The sequence below is a fragment of the Gymnoscopelus microlampas genome (genome assembly GCF_963454915.1).
Source record: "Gymnoscopelus microlampas genome assembly, chromosome: 23".
NCBI lineage: Eukaryota > Metazoa > Chordata > Actinopteri > Myctophiformes > Myctophidae > Gymnoscopelus > Gymnoscopelus microlampas.
The window spans coordinates 9,426,025-9,445,595 of record NC_139960.1 but is presented as its reverse complement, the minus strand read 5'-3'; the positions used below and the strand labels follow the sequence as shown (position 1 = coordinate 9,445,595).

The 19,571-nt window shown below is 41.0% G+C and overlaps 1 protein-coding gene across 1 annotated transcript in view; it reads right to left on the bottom strand.

The window, feature by feature from the left end:
* The window catches only part of col7a1l (collagen type VII alpha 1-like), a 148,432-nt gene that overhangs the window by 103,215 nt on the left and 25,646 nt on the right, over positions 1-19,571 (bottom strand). Inside the window, exons 7-18 of the mRNA XM_084050160.1 lie at positions 19,000-19,163; positions 11,174-11,303; positions 10,809-10,925; positions 9,384-9,539; positions 7,952-8,068; positions 7,326-7,472; positions 6,346-6,465; positions 4,710-4,868; positions 4,167-4,283; positions 3,198-3,347; positions 2,570-2,707; positions 997-1,143 (exon numbers count right to left, since the gene is read on the bottom strand). Of these exons, the coding sequence (XP_083906286.1) occupies positions 997-1,143; positions 2,570-2,707; positions 3,198-3,347; positions 4,167-4,283; positions 4,710-4,868; positions 6,346-6,465; positions 7,326-7,472; positions 7,952-8,068; positions 9,384-9,539; positions 10,809-10,925; positions 11,174-11,303; positions 19,000-19,163 (1,662 nt within the window). The remainder of the gene's footprint in view (positions 1-996; positions 1,144-2,569; positions 2,708-3,197; positions 3,348-4,166; positions 4,284-4,709; positions 4,869-6,345; positions 6,466-7,325; positions 7,473-7,951; positions 8,069-9,383; positions 9,540-10,808; positions 10,926-11,173; positions 11,304-18,999; positions 19,164-19,571) is intronic.

Here is a 19,571-nt window from a genome sequence, read left to right as displayed (position 1 = left end):
TATAGTAGACGTTTCTGTCCATGGGAATAGCACCGCTCCTAACAGACCACAGCTGTACGGATGGTAACTACATTCAGAATGACATGTGCAGATGTTCAATGCATTTAGAAAAAGAGGCATGTGCAGGTTTGAAGCATGTTAAATACATTTAGAGCAGTGGTTCTCAAAATGTGGTCCAGGGGACCCCCAAAGGTCTTTGAGGGGGCCCCAGTGGGTCCCCAGCAAAACGAGGAACAGTTTAAATACTACAGTTTAAAGCCTGTTTTACACAACGAATCGCGATACGACGTGTTGTGAGCTTGTAGATCGTCTATTTTCAAAGCATTTTGAAAACTTATTTGAAAAATGCCGACATTTTTTTAATAATGTGGAACATTTTTAACAACACAAATCTTCTCTTATTAACTCATTTTAGATGGAGATATGAGACCAAATAAAATATAATTGTTGAGCCAAACCAGTGAAAATAGCCACTAGCGATGCGATGCGTTGTGAGCTTGTAGATCTGCAATGTTCACAACTTCTTACGTTTTTTTTCCCTTCTATTTTCTGGAATGTCTTTGATTTTTATTTATCCATGAAATTCTATTGAAAAAATAGTTTTCACATCATGATTTGTTTTATTATTATTTATTTTTTTTAATCTTTTGAAATAATACAAAACTAAATCCCACAATGGGTCCCACAAATGTGTCCTGACCCAGTGTTTGAGAACCACTGATTTAGAGCAATGGTTCTCAACCTGTGGGTTGGGACCCCCAAGGGGGGGTCCCCGGATGACAGGGAAGTGACAATTTAAGGATTTTTAAGACCTTTTTAATACCCCAAAAAAATGTTGTCAAATGATATAAGGCTATTTTCACAATATCTTTCTGTGGAACGGAGTCTCAACTCCTACAATTCCAAGTGCTTGTCAGGGTGGGGGGTTATTTTGGGGGGGTCGTGGCCCTTGATTTAGAAGAAGTACATGCACAGTAACAGGTATTAAATGCTCACAGGTTCGTGCGGTGACCAGGGCCGGACTCCCCTCCCTGCTCCCCACCATGGACGACACCTGGATCTTGTAGGCTGAGCTCTCCTGCAGGCCGCGGATGGTGAAGGCGGTGGTGGCAGCGGGCAACAGCTCCGACTTCTCATCGCCCCCTAGAGGGAAGAAGGAGAGACCAAATGTTACCGGTAATCTAGCCCGTAGCACTTGTCCTAGTCTTGACGATCTTGCAGGTTTATGCAAAGGTTAACATGTCCTTTAGATAGCATGTGTATGTAGACAGATGCTATAGGTTCATTAGTTGACCTGGCATCCTAGAGTTTGTATAGTTTCAATGTAAAGATTATTTATTTTTTGATATTATACTACTTAGACTGACGTTCTTGGTTTACCTGTGATCCTGGATGACTATTTCTCTATTTCTATGCATTTGATGTATTACCTCGTGTTTACCTTGCTTACTGTACCTACTTACAAATTGTCAAATAAGGTGGGTGGAAGTGTGTGTGTGTGCGTGTGCGTGTGCGTGTGTGTGTGTGTGTGTGTGTGTGTGTGTGTGTGTACTTGTATCTACTATACAGTACTTGTAAGGGCCAAATGTCCCCACAAGTATAGCAGAATTTCAGAAATATATACTACAGGACAAAAAAATAGACGTACATTTTTGGAAAAGATTCAGGTTAGGGGTTAGGACTACACATTTAGGGGTTATGGTTTAAGGGTTAGGGTTGGAGTTACACTCATTTATACTTAAAGGTAGGGTAAGTGATTTTCTATGGTTAAAATAAGTGTTAAAAAGCTCTATATTGTGATAGTACTCATTGCTATAGAGTGTTTGTTCAGTAACAGGAGTCTCCATGTCTTTCCAACTCTATAATAAACAGAACACTTATTTGCAGGTCATACCAATTTTATCCAATCAGGATAGAGAACTCAGATAGGATACAGATTAAACAAGTGAAATTGGAAGTGATGACACAAAGAAAAGACACAACTGGAACTGGAACACTATAAAAAATTAAGCTGGTAAATAGGTACTCTCTCCTGGTTGGCTGAAATGTCACCTGCCACCTACCTGATATTTTTAGTGTCTTAAAGAGCTGCAGAGACATGGAGACCCCTGTGACTGAACAAACACTCCATAGCAATGAGTACTATCAGAATATAGTGATGTATATATATTAGGGATGTTAACAATTAATCGATTAATCGAATAATTTGCATCCCTAATATATATATAACCTTTTAACAAAAAACGGCACAAAAATATCACTGACCCCAACTTAAAAAATGGGTTCAAAATGACAAAAAAAAAGAGGCGTAAAATTGTCGTCCAACAAATGTTTTTTGTCCTCCCAATATAGTAATACAAACTTGTGTGTGGGTGCATGTAAGTGTGTGTGTGTGTGTGTGTGTGTGTGTGTGTGTGTGTGTGTGTGTGTGTGTGTGTGTGTGTGTGTGTGTGTGTGTGTGTGTGTGTGTGTGTGTGTGTGTGTGTGTGTGTGTGTGTGTGTGTGTGTGTGTGTGTGTGTGTGTGTGTGTACGTGCGTATGCGTGCGTGCATTTTGTGCTTGTGCTTGCCGAGAAAGTGGCTCCAGGACAGCTTGTAGCCAGACACGCCGGGCGTCTGCTTCCAGGCCAGCGTGAAGAAGTTTACCCCGATGTCCACCACACTGACCTCCCTGACCGTCGGGATCCGCTCCGAGTCCGACACCGCAGCTATAGCCAAAACACAGATACCAGCGGTGGAAAAAGTACTCAATTTTTTTACTTAAGTAAAAAGTATCAATACTGCAAAATAGAAATACTCCGTTACAAGTAAAAGTCCGGAATTCAAAATGTACCTGAGTAAAAGTACAAAAGCGTTGGCAGCAAAATGTACTTGAAGTACCAAAAGTAGAACATACTCATTATGCAGAATGTCCCGTTTTCAATGTATAAACATCTTTTGAAAATAGCAGATCTACAAGCTCACAATGCGACGCATTGTGAGCTTGTAGATCGGCTATAAGTATAAAATAAAAGTATAAAATAAAACGTGAAGATATTATAAAATATATTTTCGTAAAAGGAAATGACTAACAGTTTCTATTTTCTGCTTTTGGGTTGTGTAGTTCCAGACTCTACAGGTATGTAGCATTCGGAATAGTTCTCAGGCCAAGCGAGACTTAATTCATAGCAGACCACCCAGGCACCCCCCCTTCTGTACCTGTGAGCTGAGAGAGGGAGATCTCTGGCCCCTCCGTGTTGCCGTAGACGGCGTGGATGCTGACCGTGTAGCTGGACTCTGGACTCAGACCCTCGATGCGATGGAACAGAGTGCTGCGGTCCAGGTAGCGAGTCTGGGGGCTGCCGCCATCTACCAGTGCACACATTTTAACAATGTATTCATGTCCACATAAAGGAAAGCATACAAGGACACAAATATTGAAGGTACAGCTCAGGTTATATTCACAAAATCATGGCATATGATACATGTCACTCAGTACTCTATGGGTATAAGTAACATCGTCTTTAATCGTCATTAAAGCAGAGTACTTTGCCAGACCTTTTGCCTTTCCGGCCATCCCAAGTTGTTGAAACCCGCGCGCACACACACACACACACACACACACGCACGCAACGATTTTATGAATGCCATTTTCTATCAAATGTATCCATTTTTCATCCGGAAGCCGAAATATAGCAGATGTCGCTGGCTTCTATTGCAAACAAATGGTTGGTACCCTGTACCTTTGTAGCTGCCAGTGTGAGCACACTAACGCAGCTTTATAAAGCAAGTTAAGCTGAGGTCTCTATAAAGATGTGTCTTTAACACATTGACTGCCTAGAACGACTCAACTCGTTTTTAGCTTTTCATCACTTGCCTGCCAAGTTTTTTTTACTTTAAAAAAAAATGTTTTGACCCAAAGACCAAGGAGAGATGAATTTTCGAAGATCTTTACTCTCATCCACTTCCTTGTTAACTTAAAACTTTAAAATTTTGTATCTCGGCTCCTGAGTACTTTTTTTTTTTCATTGAAAAATCTCTGGCATGAATAACAATAGGCAGTGAAAATAATTCAGGCAGTCAATGTGTTAATAGACATGAAACAAATACAAAATTATTTATTGTTGATCAAATGTGCAGGTCCATGGCAGAAGCACCACTGACATAATACATGGTTAAACACTTTACCCTTTAGGCTCCAGGACAGTTTGTACTCGGTGGCTCCAACAATGGGACTCCACTCCACATGGATGGAGCTGCTGGTGTAGGAGGACACCTTGAAGTTGGACACGTAGCCCAGAGGAGCTGTCAGAGTGAGACATGAGAGAGTGAGACAGGGAGACAGGGAGAGAGAGAGAGAGAGAGAGAGAGAGAGAGAGAGAGAGAGAGAGAGAGGGAGAGGGGAAGACGGGGAGAGGGAGACAGGGAGAGGGGGAGGGAGAGAGGGAGAGAGAGTGAGACAGACAGGGAGACAGGGAGAGAGGGAGAGAGGGAGAGGGAGACAGGGAGAGGGAGAGAGGGAGGGAGGGAAGGAGAGAGAGTGAGACAGGGAGACAGGGCATACGTCAATTTCCTTTTGTCTTTAATTATAGGGCATAGCAGTGGTCGGCCATAATATAAATATTTTCGGAAATTGCTATGGGAAATATGGATTTTCTATCTGTGTGGCACCACAAAATGGCCACCACTGTGGTCTACAGGGATGCTGGGGGTTCAAGTGGTCATACTCACATGTGCGGAAGGTAGCGGTGATCCCGGGTCCGACGGCCGGTCCAAACAGAACGTAGAGAGACAGAACGTACTCGGTGTCGTGGGCCAGGCTCTTCAGCTGGTGAGACGTGGTGCTGCCGTTCAGAGCCAGCTGTCTGGGACGATCCCGACCCAAAAACTCTGCAAACCATGCAGGAAACGTTTCCATTATATACATTATTTATATTTTTGTGGATATGCGCCAATACTGAAAAATAAAATGTATTCTATGGGTAATATGCTTGAAGTACCAAATGCTACTCCTGATCCTAAATCCTATCTCATTATGTTCAGATTGGATAATCCAATTAAAAGTTACAATTAACATGTTTCGCTATGGCTGGTTGGGGGTTGGCAACGGCCGACACCCCCTAAAGGCCATTTTTTAAAATCTGAGTGCTTGACACTAGTGAAAACGAAACTGTCACATGAATTTGAAATTAAAACAAAAACATGGTTCTCAAAGAAACACAACAGAGAGGGGTGTTCCCTAATAGGCTCTATTCACAGCAGCCATATTATGAAGACATTCACAGGTGTTACCAATGATACTAATGAAGGCTCTGTTCCATTCTGGTCAAACAGAGTCAGGTTGCTGATATTGTGCATGTTGGCTCACTGGAAACACTCTGCTACACCAGTGGGTCTACAGTTGGGGTCATGGGCTTCCAAATGGCCCCTTGCAGGTGTGTAACTCTGAGAGTGTACAAATGGAACCAAATGGACCCGTAAGGGTCCATTTGGTTCCATTTGTACACTCTCAGAGTTATGGGGGTCGTGGAAACCACTGTGCTAGACTAAATGGAACGGGTGCAATACGTTAGTCCGACAGCGCATTCCTCCGACAGCGCATGCCTCCGACGTTTCCAATACTAACCCTATACCAAACCCGCACCCTAACCCTAACCGCACGCGGATGCAACATAGTCGGAGAAACGGGATGTCGGATTATCGTATGCCTCCCAATGGAACAGAGCCTTCATTAGTATCATTGGTAACACCTGTGAAGGAAGTGATAATATGGCTGCTGTGCATAGAGCCTATTACACAGCTAGAATATTACTCTATGTACACACAGCTGCAGCCATATTGGAAAGAAATTGGCCCTCTTTCTTATAATAATAATAATAATAAACTTTATTTATAAAGCGCTTTTCAAAACATGGTTACAAAGTGCTTTACAGTGGCAGTCAAATACATTACACCAAGAACATATTTGGTGTTGACGGTGAGGCATTCTTACATCAAGTACATTTTGAATTCCGACTTTTACTTGTAACAGAGTATTTCTATACTGCAGTATTGATACTTTTACTCAAAAGGTAGTACTTTTCCCACCAATGGCCGGAGAAGTAATGTTTTTTTTAGAATCTACAGAGCATGCGTCATCATAGAGGACTGGGTTCTGATTACAGAGACCTGGCCACTATAATACTGTTCATGCGTGCGTATGGGAGAGAAAGAGAGATCAGTGGTGGAAAAAGTACTCCAATGTTTTACTTAAGTAAAATGTACTTAGTTACTTTACACCACTGAGAGAGAGATATACACACAGAGAGAGATTGAGTGATTGTAAGAGAGAGAGAGAGAGAGAGAGAGACAGATGGCATGGTGTCACCTGGAGTGGGTCCCCATGCCAGCCTGTACCCGGTGGCCCCTGGAACACTGTTCCACGAGATGACGGCACTGTTGGTGTTCACCGCCACCGCCTTCAGGGTCTGGACCGAACTGCTCTCCACTGAGAGAGAGAGAGAGAGAGAGAGAGAGAGAGAGAGAGAGAGAGAGAGAGAGAGAGAGAGAGAGAAAAGAGAGAGATAGAGTGCGGAGAAAGAGAGAGAGGAGAGACACAGAGAGAGAAGAGATTGAGGGAGGAGAGAGAGGGAGGAGAGAAAAAAGCGAGAGAGAGGAGAGAAACAGAGAGAGAAGAGAAGAGAATTAAGGTGGAATGAGTGTGAAAAAGGTGACATGCATGCACACATGCGCGAGCACACACACACACACACACACACACACACACACACACACACACACACACACACACACACACACACACACACACACACACACACACACACACACACACACACACACACACACACACACACACGCACAGATAGACTCTAGGTGGTGCTGGAGCACCTGCCCTTTGCCCTCTTGACCAGAAGTGCCCTTTTGAAAAAAGGGCACAGCAGGGGTCTTCAACAGGGGGTCCGGGACCCCTAGGGGGTCCTCAGAGTTACTACAGGGGGTCCGCCAAATCTTTGTGTGATATGATTTTTCTTTTTACCATAACCACTCGAAACCTAGCATCCCTTTTCGGAGAACTTTAGCCAAAAATAGCAGATCTACAAGCTCACAACGCCTCGCGCTGCGAGGCGTTGTGGGCTTGTAGATCTGCTATTTTTGGCAAAGAGGTATTGGTGTAGAGGGAAAAGCACCTGCCCCTCAAAATGTCTGTGCACGCCACTGCACACACACACACACACACACACACACACACACACACACACACACACACACACACACACACACACACACACACACACACACACACACACACACACACACACACACACACACGCAGGGACCCCTCCTCACATGTGCTGGCGGTGACGGTGGTGACGGGCCCCTCCACGTCCACGAAGATGGGGTTGATGGTGACGGTGTACTCAGAGGCCTGGTGGAGACCCTGCACCATGTAGAAGTTAAAGTTCTCCCCCAGGTTGATGTTCTCTATGTGGCCATCTGCGGATGGATGAATGCAAAGCAGGGCACGTTTTATTTAGTTATAGAGCACATGGGGTCTTCAACGTTTACGTGACGGGTCCATTTGGTTCCATTTGTACACTCTCAGAGTTAAATTAACATTGATTTTACAATATGAATTGGGGTCCCAGAGGTATGAATGCCATTAAATGGGGGTCCGTAGCCTAATGCATGTCAAACTGGGGGTCCTTGAAAATAAAATGGTTGAGAATCACCGCTAGAGAGCCGTAAAAATCTTCTCTTATTGGGGTCCCTGGCTTATCTTTTCAAATGGGGGTCTGTGGGCTAATAAGTGTAACTTTGGGGGTCCTTGACATGAAAAAGTTTGAGAACCAGCGCTATAGGGGACCCTGTTCAACTAAGCATACTATTAGTGGGTGCTAACGTAATGGGTTTAAGTGGTTCAAATAGTTGTGGACTGCAGCTTTAAATTGACCCCACATGGTACAGAGTTCTACCTGGGGAGGCCCAGGTGAGCCGGTACCCCGTGGCACCCTTCACCGGTGCCCAGCGCGCCTGGACCGTGTCTGTGGTGGCGTTCTGCACCAGGAGCTCCTGCACCGGTATCAGCTTCACTGTGGAACACGCACGCACGCACGCACGCACGCACGCACGCACGCACGCACACACACACACACACACACACACACACACACACACACACACACACACACACACACACACACACACACACACACACACACACACACACACACACACACACACACACACACACACACACACACACACTCATCAGGTCATTGGACAGTGGTGTGTGGACAGGACACAGTTTGAGGTGACATGGATTAAAGCTAAATAAAATATCACTGACTTTTTTCTGTATGGCCCAGTGGTAGAAAAAGTACTCACATGTTTTACATAAGTACAAGTACCAATACTGCAATGTAGAAATACTCTATAACCCAATTTAAAATAATAATACTGCTACAAGCAAGAGTCCGGGATTTGAAATGCACTTGAGTAAAAGTACAAAAGTATTGGTATCAAAATGTACTTCAGGGGAAAAAGGTACAACTACTCAGTGTGCAGAATGTCCCTGTTTCACAAGTTCAAAATGTATAAAAATCAGCTTCACTGTATATCCTTGACCAATATAGGGTTATATGGAAGATGCTTCTGAACATATTGATAGTTTGACCCCTTCAAATGCTCTAATCTTAAAATAATAACCCCTAAAATAGACGATCTACAGGAATCCAAATGTGTGAACTCACTGTAAGAGTACTAAAGTCAGTCCATTTATGTAGACTACACTGCCACCTTGTGGACAAAGTGTGGCATAAGAATGTCGCCTCAATATCAGTTATTTACAGCTAAACATATCTGAAACCTGAAATACATCTAAAGCTTGATTTAATATAAATGACCAACAAACTCATGTCACATGTTTGGGTATTTTAGAGCAAGTTATTATTATTATTTATCTTTTTACCCCCTTTTTCTCCCCAATTTAGTCGTTATGCCAATTGATTCATCCCCACACAATCGTGTGTCTACTCGTCACTGCTGTTGTATCCTACTGACTGGAAAAAAATATTTTGAAAATAGCAGATGTACAACGCGTCACACTGCGATGCGTTGTCTATTGTCTATTTTCAAAGAGCCAAAGTTCAATTAGAGCTGAAGTGGTTAATGTTTTGTAATAATAATCAAAATCTAAGTAACTGGTAACTAAAGTTTTCAAATAATTGTAGTGGAGTAAAAAGTCCAATATTTGTCTCTGAGATGTAGTGGAGTAGAAGTAAAAGTATTGAAAATTGGAAATACTCCAGTAAAGTGAAGATACCTCAAGTATTGTTACTTGCGTACAATACTTGAGTAGGTGCACTTAGTTACTAAAAGGCAACACCTAATGACGACAGAACTCACGTGTTTTGCCCACGACTGAAACGGGATCGCTGGGCCCCTGAGGGTAGACGGCGTAAAGGGTGACCGTGTATTTTTTATCTTCTTCCAGACTGTCGATCACGTGGGAGGAGACGTCTCCGGGAAGCAGCTGTTCGTACGCGAACCCAGGCCTGTTGGCTGAAAAAATGTATTCACACAAACATCAACTCATGAATAAACGCTTACACTGTGTGTGATATTTTTCTCATCATTATTAGAAATGGTTGTAGAGAACCACAGTCAGTCCATTTACAAAGACTACACTGCCACCTTGTGGACAAAGTGTGGCATAATAATGTCGCCTCAATATCAACTCTTTACAACTAAACATCTGAGACCTAAAATATATCTAAAGCTTGATTTAATATAAATGACCAACACACTTTTTAAATCTCAACGACCCCTTAACTCTGAGAGTATACAAATGAAACAATAGGCTCTATGCACAGCAGCCATATTGGAAAGAAATTGGGCCTCTTCTTCCTTCACACGTGTTACCAATGATACTAATGAAGGCTCTGTTCCATTCTGGTCAGGGTGCTAATATCGTGCATGTTGGCTCACTAGAAACACTCCATTTTGGTTCCCAAATGGCCCCTTATGGTGAGTGTGTAACTCTGAGAGTGTACAAATGGAACCAAATGGACCCTTACGGGTCCATTTGGTTCCATTTGTACACTCTCAGAGTTATGGGGGTCCTTGAAAATAAGACAACCACTATGCCACACTAAATGGAACAGAGCCTTAATTGGTATCATTGGTATCACCTGTGAAGGAAGTAAAGAAGGGGCCCAATTCATTCCCAATATGGCTGCTGTGCATAGAGCCTATTATATATAATTATAATTATTATTATATTATTATATTATTATATCATTATATCATTATATTATTATATTATTATATCATTATATTATTATATCATTATATTATTATATTATTATATTTTAAAAGAGGGCTTGAATGGTTAATTAGACTAAATGACTTAGTCTATTCATTGATGTACACAATATGGTCTCTGTCGGGTGGAAACCTCATACGTCCAAAACAGTTACTTTTCAAGATTCAAATTCAAAAGCATCAAAACGTGTCGCTTCTCGCTGCGTTTTGAGCTTGTAGATCTGCTGCTTTTGATGCTTTTGTGTGACACTGTTATGATCAAGTAGGGGCGTTCATTTATATATGGAGATAAGAGGTTTCTGCCCGACAGCGACGATATAAAAATAAGTAAAATATACAAACTTAAATACAAAATACAAAAAAACAAACAAGTTATTGACATAATAATCACCAAGAAGATAATCAATAGTTCCAGCCACGCAGTATTATTAATGAGTTCAGAAGATACGTATAGTATACTGTACATACATCTAGAACCAACGAGAGGATTGGTATTTCTGTACATACATCTAGGAATGAAGATCTTGAAAGCGTTGATCTTTCCCAGTGGAGGGGTCCAGGCCATCCGCAGAGAGAACAGACCCTCCTCGATGACCCGGAAGTTTGAGACCACAGGAACAGGAACTAGAGGACGAACAAAGATCTTGGAAATCAGTGGAAATCAAATATTATGCTGGACACATGGCTGACTCTTAAAGGGATAGTTGACCCAAAAAAATGTTTTTTTCCTATCGATTAGTCACCCCATGGAGACTTCAATTGACAGATGTTTTTTTTGTTTTTGTCGCATTCCTAAGCCAATAATTTGATGACCAGCGGACCGGTAGGCAGCGGTTCCGGTATTTAGCGTGACGCTGTAGTGTGAGACTCACGCGTGAGGACGTTGACAGCAGCAGAGTCTCCCACCAGGTCGGGGTAGATGGCGTAGATGGTGAGAGTGTAGCGGGTCTTAGGACCCAGCTCTGTGACCAGCGTAGTGGAGACGTCCCCCTTCAGGTCAATCTGACACACACACACACACACACACACACACACACACACACACACACACACACACACACACACACACACACACACACACACACACACACACACACACACACACACACACACACACCAATTTATTCATGTCCACATAAAGGAGAGCATATAAGGACACTGATAGAAATATTTTGATTAATCATAATTTGTCTAATGTCCTAGACCTGCTTTAAATGTCAAATTAATATAATGCTGTCATTTTGGCCTAAATTCTGTCATGTACTCTATTCTCCCTATTTCTCCTGTCTCTGTCTATGCAAGGTCAAATTAGTTACAGGCCTTTCTGTGGTTATCTATTGTTTTAAGAACACCATATCTCGGTGTTCTGCTCCAAATGCATAACCCTTCTCGCAGTGTCACGAAGTTACCTCTGACCAGACAGGTCAGAGCCGAGGCTAACGTGTTGTTCGAGACATGTGGACGCTGTTTGTTCAAAGATAAACTGTCACACCATCATCATCATCATCATCATCTACCATCATCATCCTCATCTGACGATGACGTACTCATCCTATCCACCAATAGCAGGACTACTCCTCTGACGGCTGGACGCTTGATGTATCTTCAATGATGTCATATGTTTATGTTACTGGACGCTGTTAAAGACCAGTGCTTTCTCTGTTTAATGGCAGAGAGAGACGACGACCGATGATGCCTACCACTGTGATACTGTAACCTTCCCACTCTCTCTGTCTGAATACAAGATATTTCATTGCATCCATGGCTGCCTGTGTCCTCGAAGCCGGATATGTTTAAAACAGGGTGGACGGGGGGAACTGAGCTATTGACCGGAACTGTACGGTCAGACTCTCTTCCCCTGGCAGACCATGTTTTAATACGTATCAAACGAACCAGCCCTGGGTGTAACGATTTATCACTTCTATTCAGATGAAGGTTATCTTTGAACAGTATCACATTTTTATTTTATTTTATTTTGTTTTGGACCTGGACGCGATCGCTGGACCTTTGGACTTGCCCCTTGACTCTCCACATGTCTCAAATTCCAGATGGTCCAGCCATCGGGGTCAGGATCCCTGAACCATCGATTTGATGAGTATATCTTTTTATTCTTATTTTTACCATGGTCCAGTGATTGGGATCTCCACGTAACTTCTCCATGTAAACCTTGATCTGATGAGTATACCTTTTTATTTATTTTATTTTATTGTCTTTACCGAACGATTTGTCTCATAAATTATAAGCCTGTTTTTAAATTACTGTTTAACACAGCTCCGCCAGGGAGTCAGTCAAGTAAAAATGTTTTATCACCTATATTCCTGGGAAGACATTCCTAATGTCTCATAAATTCTCTTATCTAGTGGTCATTTATTAAGGTCCTTTCAGCGATTTCTTACCTACATGTATAATTCACAAGTCAGTCCTTTTGTTATATACTGGTTACTGCTTGTTGTTACTACGTTCTGTTTCGGTGGATTTCGTATTGATTACTATATCTTATCTGTCTCTTTCTGAGCGTATATAGATTTTTTACCTTTGACCGGTTTTATTTTGACCACTGTAGATTAAAATCATCTATAATCCATTTAATATATATTGAGCTTTAACAATAATGTTTTAATGCCTTAATAATACATTTTATATTCCTTTCTTTGAACCTTCTGTTCTAATTAATTGAACCAGTAAAAATATTGGGCCTTAATAATACGTTTTAAATAATACGTTTCCTCCTTGTCAACTATTCAACTTCAGAATAATTGTCGCTGACTTCTCTATGTGGCTTTTAGATGACTTCATTTCCCATAAATCATTGCGGGCTTATACTTCCGGGGCGATTTATGGGAAACCCCGGTAGCTTATACTTCCGGGGTCATCTAGCATCTAGCATACAGTAGCTTGTAGAACTCGCTCCCTCGAAACGAATTCATGCTAAAAATACAACACTAACCTTTATATCAGATTAACGCTTACAAGGAATCTTTTGGTGAACCTTTTTCTAAAATACAGATATTTTTTATAGATCGTAGATCTGTGTTTTTTTTGTATATATATACATACGTACAGTATGTGTGACCCGGCATGGGGCTACCTTGATGCCTACAGGATGCGTACGTATGGATATAAATACCAGTAGTTCTTTGTATCTGTGGGTATATGTATATCGACAGGCATATGTATGTATGTGTGTATATATAGGTATAACTGCAAGATACCATTTATGGTCAAATCGCTCATTTTCCTGACTTTTATGTCAGGTCAAAAGAGGGATTGTGATAATCATTAGACATTACGTTTCAAGAGTTAAATCTTTTTCTTTTAATTGTAATATTGTTTCATTTATGTTACACAAACAAGACTTTATGAACAGACTACTCCTTAATTTTGATTTAATTTAATTTTGTTAATTTTGATTTAAACTAAAATGTTTTATAACCCCCTTTAAATTCATGAAAAACATTCTTGAATATATATATAATGTATATATATATTTTGTATATATGGTCTAGATGGTCACTTATATAACTCATCATTTATTTTCGTTCTTCAAAACTTTTTGAACGGGGAATCTTTTCAGGGCTTTGAGCGTGTCAAACTTTAACTATAGTCTGTTAGAGCGCCCGTATCCACTGCCATGAATAGATTCTAGACTAAACGTTCTTAAAAATACAATATTTCACTATATATCTATCTCTCTCTCTCTCCATCTCTCCATCTCTCTCTCTCTCTCTCTTTTTCTCTTCCTTCCTCTCCGCGGTAAACATTTAGGCTGCTCGTAGTTGCTTTTGTGCTGTTAATGTGTTGACAAGTTGTTGACTGACATGCTCAGGGTAATTTTTTGTGAGAGCAGCCCTCTTGTGCTATGGAAAAGTGTAGGATAATGACGTAAGAAGGTTATGTTAACCGCACGATCTGTACTGGACATCCTCCATATTTTTTACACTGGTGTTTGACTAAGCAGCTGGATATTCTCATTTCTGAATATTTCCAGTTCTTTATTTATATATAGATACTTGTGCTAGGTTCCGCCCTGTATGAGTATGTATATATGTATATGGATTTATGGTGTACCTCTGATCATATCATCTAGAATAACCCACGATCCAAACTTTGGGTGTTCGACGAGAACGTTTTAGGTACATGTATAAATCATTATGCTGGTCTCACACCAGGGGAGGGTGGATCAAGTGTTGATAAGTGTGCGGACCCCTCGTCATTCGCGTAAATTAATTTTGTGTTAATGTTTGTCACGAGAACTAATATATCTATTTTACTCTGTAGGATTATGAATATTGGTCGACTTGCATTCACAAATTATTGATTTTCGGGGATATGTTTTTCATAAATTATTGTACGTGTGGTAGACCATTAATCGATAAAAATGGTTGATTTAAGCAATCACAAGAGCTCATTCGTCTGCTAGACAGACTAAGTCGACTAATAAACTCAACCCAGGAATGCTGATTATTTTCTGTGGTTTCATTGCTGCAAGAAGCAGTACTTATATCTTAAACTCAGACCTCTGTAACCATATTTTGACCATTCTAGTTCCATCCCTCGCCACATGTATGGACATGTCTATATAGACATATTCCTTAAATAATAAGTTCTAATTTTTTTTTGGTTTTCTTTAATGGTCTCTCTTACACTCCATTTGACTCAATTACCCAGAATTCATTCAACAGGAAGTATCAGCTTCCCTGTCACGTGACTTTACCACGTCACTCCTACAGATTCCATTACATTCAATACTTATCAGGGTCACTTCTACAGATTCCATTGAATTCAATACTTATCAGTGAATATTAGATTAAATACATTACAATATTATAATATTCTTTATACTATTCTTTGGAAACATTTTAATGATGAATAAGAAGAATTATTTTAAAGTTTTAAAGATATTTGATCATTTTTGACTAAACTTGTAGATCTGCTATTTTATTTTTTTCCAAAGTCTGTGTTTTCTTTTCAATTTATTTTGATGTACTTTATCTAGCTCTAACTCTTCGCAACGAATATGTTTATTTTAATTTTGTCATTGTTATATTTTAATTTTAAACATTTTAATCATAATTCTTTCATATATACTATATCCATATGATGTAACGCCATGTATGGTTATAGGTATCTGAGGGAATTGGAAGGTTTAAAATTATTATATATATGTATATAGATATATGAATATATGTATTTCTTTATTTGTTTTCTTTTGTACTGTCATTTTTTTTGTTTGTCTATTTTCAGAACAAAACACAGTATGCCTCACGTTCCAGGCCAATTCGTATTGCTGTAAATAGTTTGACCTCGGAGGTAAGTGGGGTACAACCCCACAACTGATTTACATATTGATACGAATCCTGGAATGCATTTGTTTGTTTTTAGTTTAGATGAAGGATAAAAGAATAAATCAGTGAAGAGTCATTCATTTTCACAGTTGTCCTAAGCTCGGTGGAAATGAATGTACCCTTCAGAATGGAACCTCAAATAAATATTTCCATATTTTCTTTTACATTTTTCATGTTCCCATTGTGTTTAAATCTGATTTTGTTTCTTTTCCATGTCACATCCATTCCCCATTGAATGTGACAAGGGGAGAGATTTGTAGATGAATAATTGATTTGATTTGCTGAATATACTTAGATTGAAAACATTTGAAAAATTACACAAACAGTTTGTATTTACTCAGGTTGTACTTACTTAATCCATTAACATGATTCCTCCTACCAAAATAAACCCCATATACATGCAATAGGGAAGTATTACATTCGGGAGGTATTTCCTGGGTTTTGGGGCCATTCCACTGAGTTTTTCCCTAAATAAAGTAAAGTTATTTGTTAGTGGGGATGTGAATGGTTAATCAACTGTTGCTAAAGGCCGCAGGTGGAAGGCTAGACACAGCCCTACTACCAACAAGTAAAAGTACAGGTCAGAAGTGTACCGTTTCATTTTAAATACTTAAAAACTTGTTAAAGTATCTGGACCAGCTCAACACGAGGAGGGGTAATTCTCTTATCTGAATTGTCCAGAATCGTCTTTGATCAGTTACGTAGGTGTCTTGTCAAAGTCCAATTTCAAAAACTTGTCAGCCTGGTCAATTTCCCCTCACTCTATCAACCAAAACGGGCTATGGGTCAATAACAGGTGCTAAAAAATTGATTACATCCAAACATATTTTGAAAAGATTTGTTTGGAACGGTACATTAGCTGAGATTTTTGAATTATAATAAAATTATTTGTTAGTGGAGATGTGAATTGTTAATCAGCTGTTGCTGAACGCTGCAGGTGGAGAGCTAGACACGACTCCACTAAACAAAAGGTAATACCCGGGAAAAACTTTGTCGTATGTGTCTCGAAATCTCATGAAATATAACCCTGTTTTACTTCCTAATTGAATGAATAACCATTATATACAGTCCTTTCAAAGTAATATCTGTCACAATGTAAGGTTTGTTAATCTACACTTCGATTTAAAGTATACAGTCCTTACAATACATTTGTACTTCCAATCCATTTGCCCTTTAGGTCATTTGTCACTGTAAGATTTGCCTGTCTGTGTCTGGTTTGGTTTGAATAATGTCACAAGGTACAATCAGCTTGCCCTTTGACCCTATCCAAATCATGATGAAAAGGTAGGCTTGATAGAAATATTTTGATTAATCATAATTTGTCTAATGTCCTAGACCTGCTTTAAATGTCAAATTAATATAATGCTGTCATTTTGGCCTAAATTCTGTCATGTACTCTATTCTCCCTATTTCTCCTGTCTCTGTCTATGCAAGGTCAAATTAGTTACAGGCCTTTCTGTGGTTATCTATTGTTTTAAGAACACCATATCTCGGTGTTCTGCTCCAAATGCATAACCCTTCTCGCAGTGTCACGAAGTTACCTCTGACCAGACAGGTCAGAGCCGAGGCTAACGTGTTGTTCGAGACATGTGGACGCTGTTTGTTCAAAGATAAACTGTCACACCATCATCATCATCATCATCATCTACCATCATCATCCTCATCTGACGATGACGTACTCATCCTATCCACCAATAGCAGGACTACTCCTCTGACGGCTGGACGCTTGATGTATCTTCAATGATGTCATATGTTTATGTTACTGGACGCTGTTAAAGACCAGTGCTTTCTCTGTTTAATGGCAGAGAGAGACGACGACCGATGATGCCTACCAATACCTGTGATACTGTAACCTTCCCACTCTCTCTGTCTGAATAAGATATTTCATTACATCCATGGCTGCCTGTGTCCTGAGTCTGGTTTTTCTTTGTCACCTTTTATCAAATGTTCTAATACTTATATGAATATCGATGTGATGTTTCGCCCTGTATCGATATTTATATATTTGGTTGATAGGGAAAAAACCTACTTTAACAGACACAATATATTAAAGGTACAGTTAAGGTGGTCTAACAACCAGTCTGTGGGTATGTCCTGGCTACCAAACACATGCACATGCACATGCACATGCACATGCACATGCACATGCACATGCACATGCACATGCACATGCACATGCACATGCACATGCACATCCCAACCTTGTCATTTGAAAACTTTGAAATGGGACATGCTGCATAATGGGTAGCCTACTTTACTCTTTTGGTACTTTAAGTGCATTTTGATAAAAAAAATACTTGTGTACTTTTACTCAAGTGAATTTTTAATTCCGGACTTTTATTTGTAAGGGCACGCTCTCACCAAAAGTTGGCTGGCCGCTGTTAAACGCAGGTTGTGCGCGGCCACAGTTTTTTGCAGTCAGCGGATTCTAAAAAAACCGCTGTGACGCACCTGTCACTCACATTCAAGACCGTCCCCGTAGCCCGCACCGCCACTAGACACTAGCCACTAGACAAAAAAATGTCTTTGCACTTACACACTTGGGGTTCGTACATCTACATACACATTCAGATTTAAAATATAAAGTACTTACCCCATGGCCACGAATGTTACAATCATGTACGGGCCCTCATAAGTATCCGTATCTTCCGTATTGTTCAATAAAAAGCATTTTAATCCAATCAGTGGTCATTTTCTCCGTATGCTTTCAACTGCGCAACCCTAGCGGTTGCGCAAAATCCGTGGCCATGGGGTAAGCACTTTATATTTTAAATCTGAATGTGTATGTAGATGTACGAACCCCAAGTGCACAAATCATGAAGTACTGGGTGAGATGCAACAGCTACAACCAGTTGGTCCACTGAGAGCACCATGGTGCTTCCTGAGTCTTGGGACGGTCCGCCTTCGACTCACCCGATTGGACAGAGGGGGAAAATCAGCTCCTGCCTCCAGCAGTTTTATGCTTCTTCGTGTAGAGCCGATAAACGCAAGGTCTGCGCAACAAGCGGAAAAATCTGCTCTTGCGTGAATCCACGCATTTGCATTGACAAAGCATTGGCAGATTCTGCCCCAGAGGTAAAATAAAAGTGCAGTGGGAGCGTACCCTAACACAGTATTTCTACATTGCAGTATTGACACTTTCACTTAAGTAAAACATTTGAGTACTTTTTCCACCACTGGCTAACGCACGCACGCACGCACGCACGCACGCACGCACGCACGCACACACACACACACACACACACACACACACACACACACACACACACACACACACACACACACACACACACACACACACACACACACACACACACACACACACACACACACACACACACACGGCCCCTCACCTGTCTCTGCTGTGAGGGCAGCGGCAGTCCCTTGGGGCTGAGCGGGGTGACCAGTAGACGGTATCCGGTGACGTCCCCGGTGGCCTGACTCCATGTCAGTCTGAGAGAGCTGTGTCCCAACTCAAAGACCTGAAGGTCTCTGGGCCCTACCACCTGCTCCTCTACTGGGGGGGAGGGGGGTGGAGGAGAGAGAGAGAGAGAGAAATCAGAGTTTGAAGTTACAATGGGTTTAAATAGGTTAAAATGAGCCCAAACATGCTTGAAAGGGAAATATCCCTTCAACCCAGGGACGTGCACAGATAGACTCTAGGTGGTGCTAGAGCACCTGCCCTTTGCCCTCTTGACCAGAAGTGCCCTTTTGAAAAAAAGAAAAAAAACGTTTTTTTTTTGTTCAGTTTACAGCAGGGGTCTTCAACAGGGGGTCCGGGACCCCTAGGGGGTCCTCAGAGTTACTACAGGGGGTCCGCCAAATCTTTATGTGATATGATTTTTCTTTTTACCATAACCACTCGAAACCTAGCATCCCTTTTCTGAGGAGAACTTTAGCCAAAAATAGCAGATCTACAAGCCCA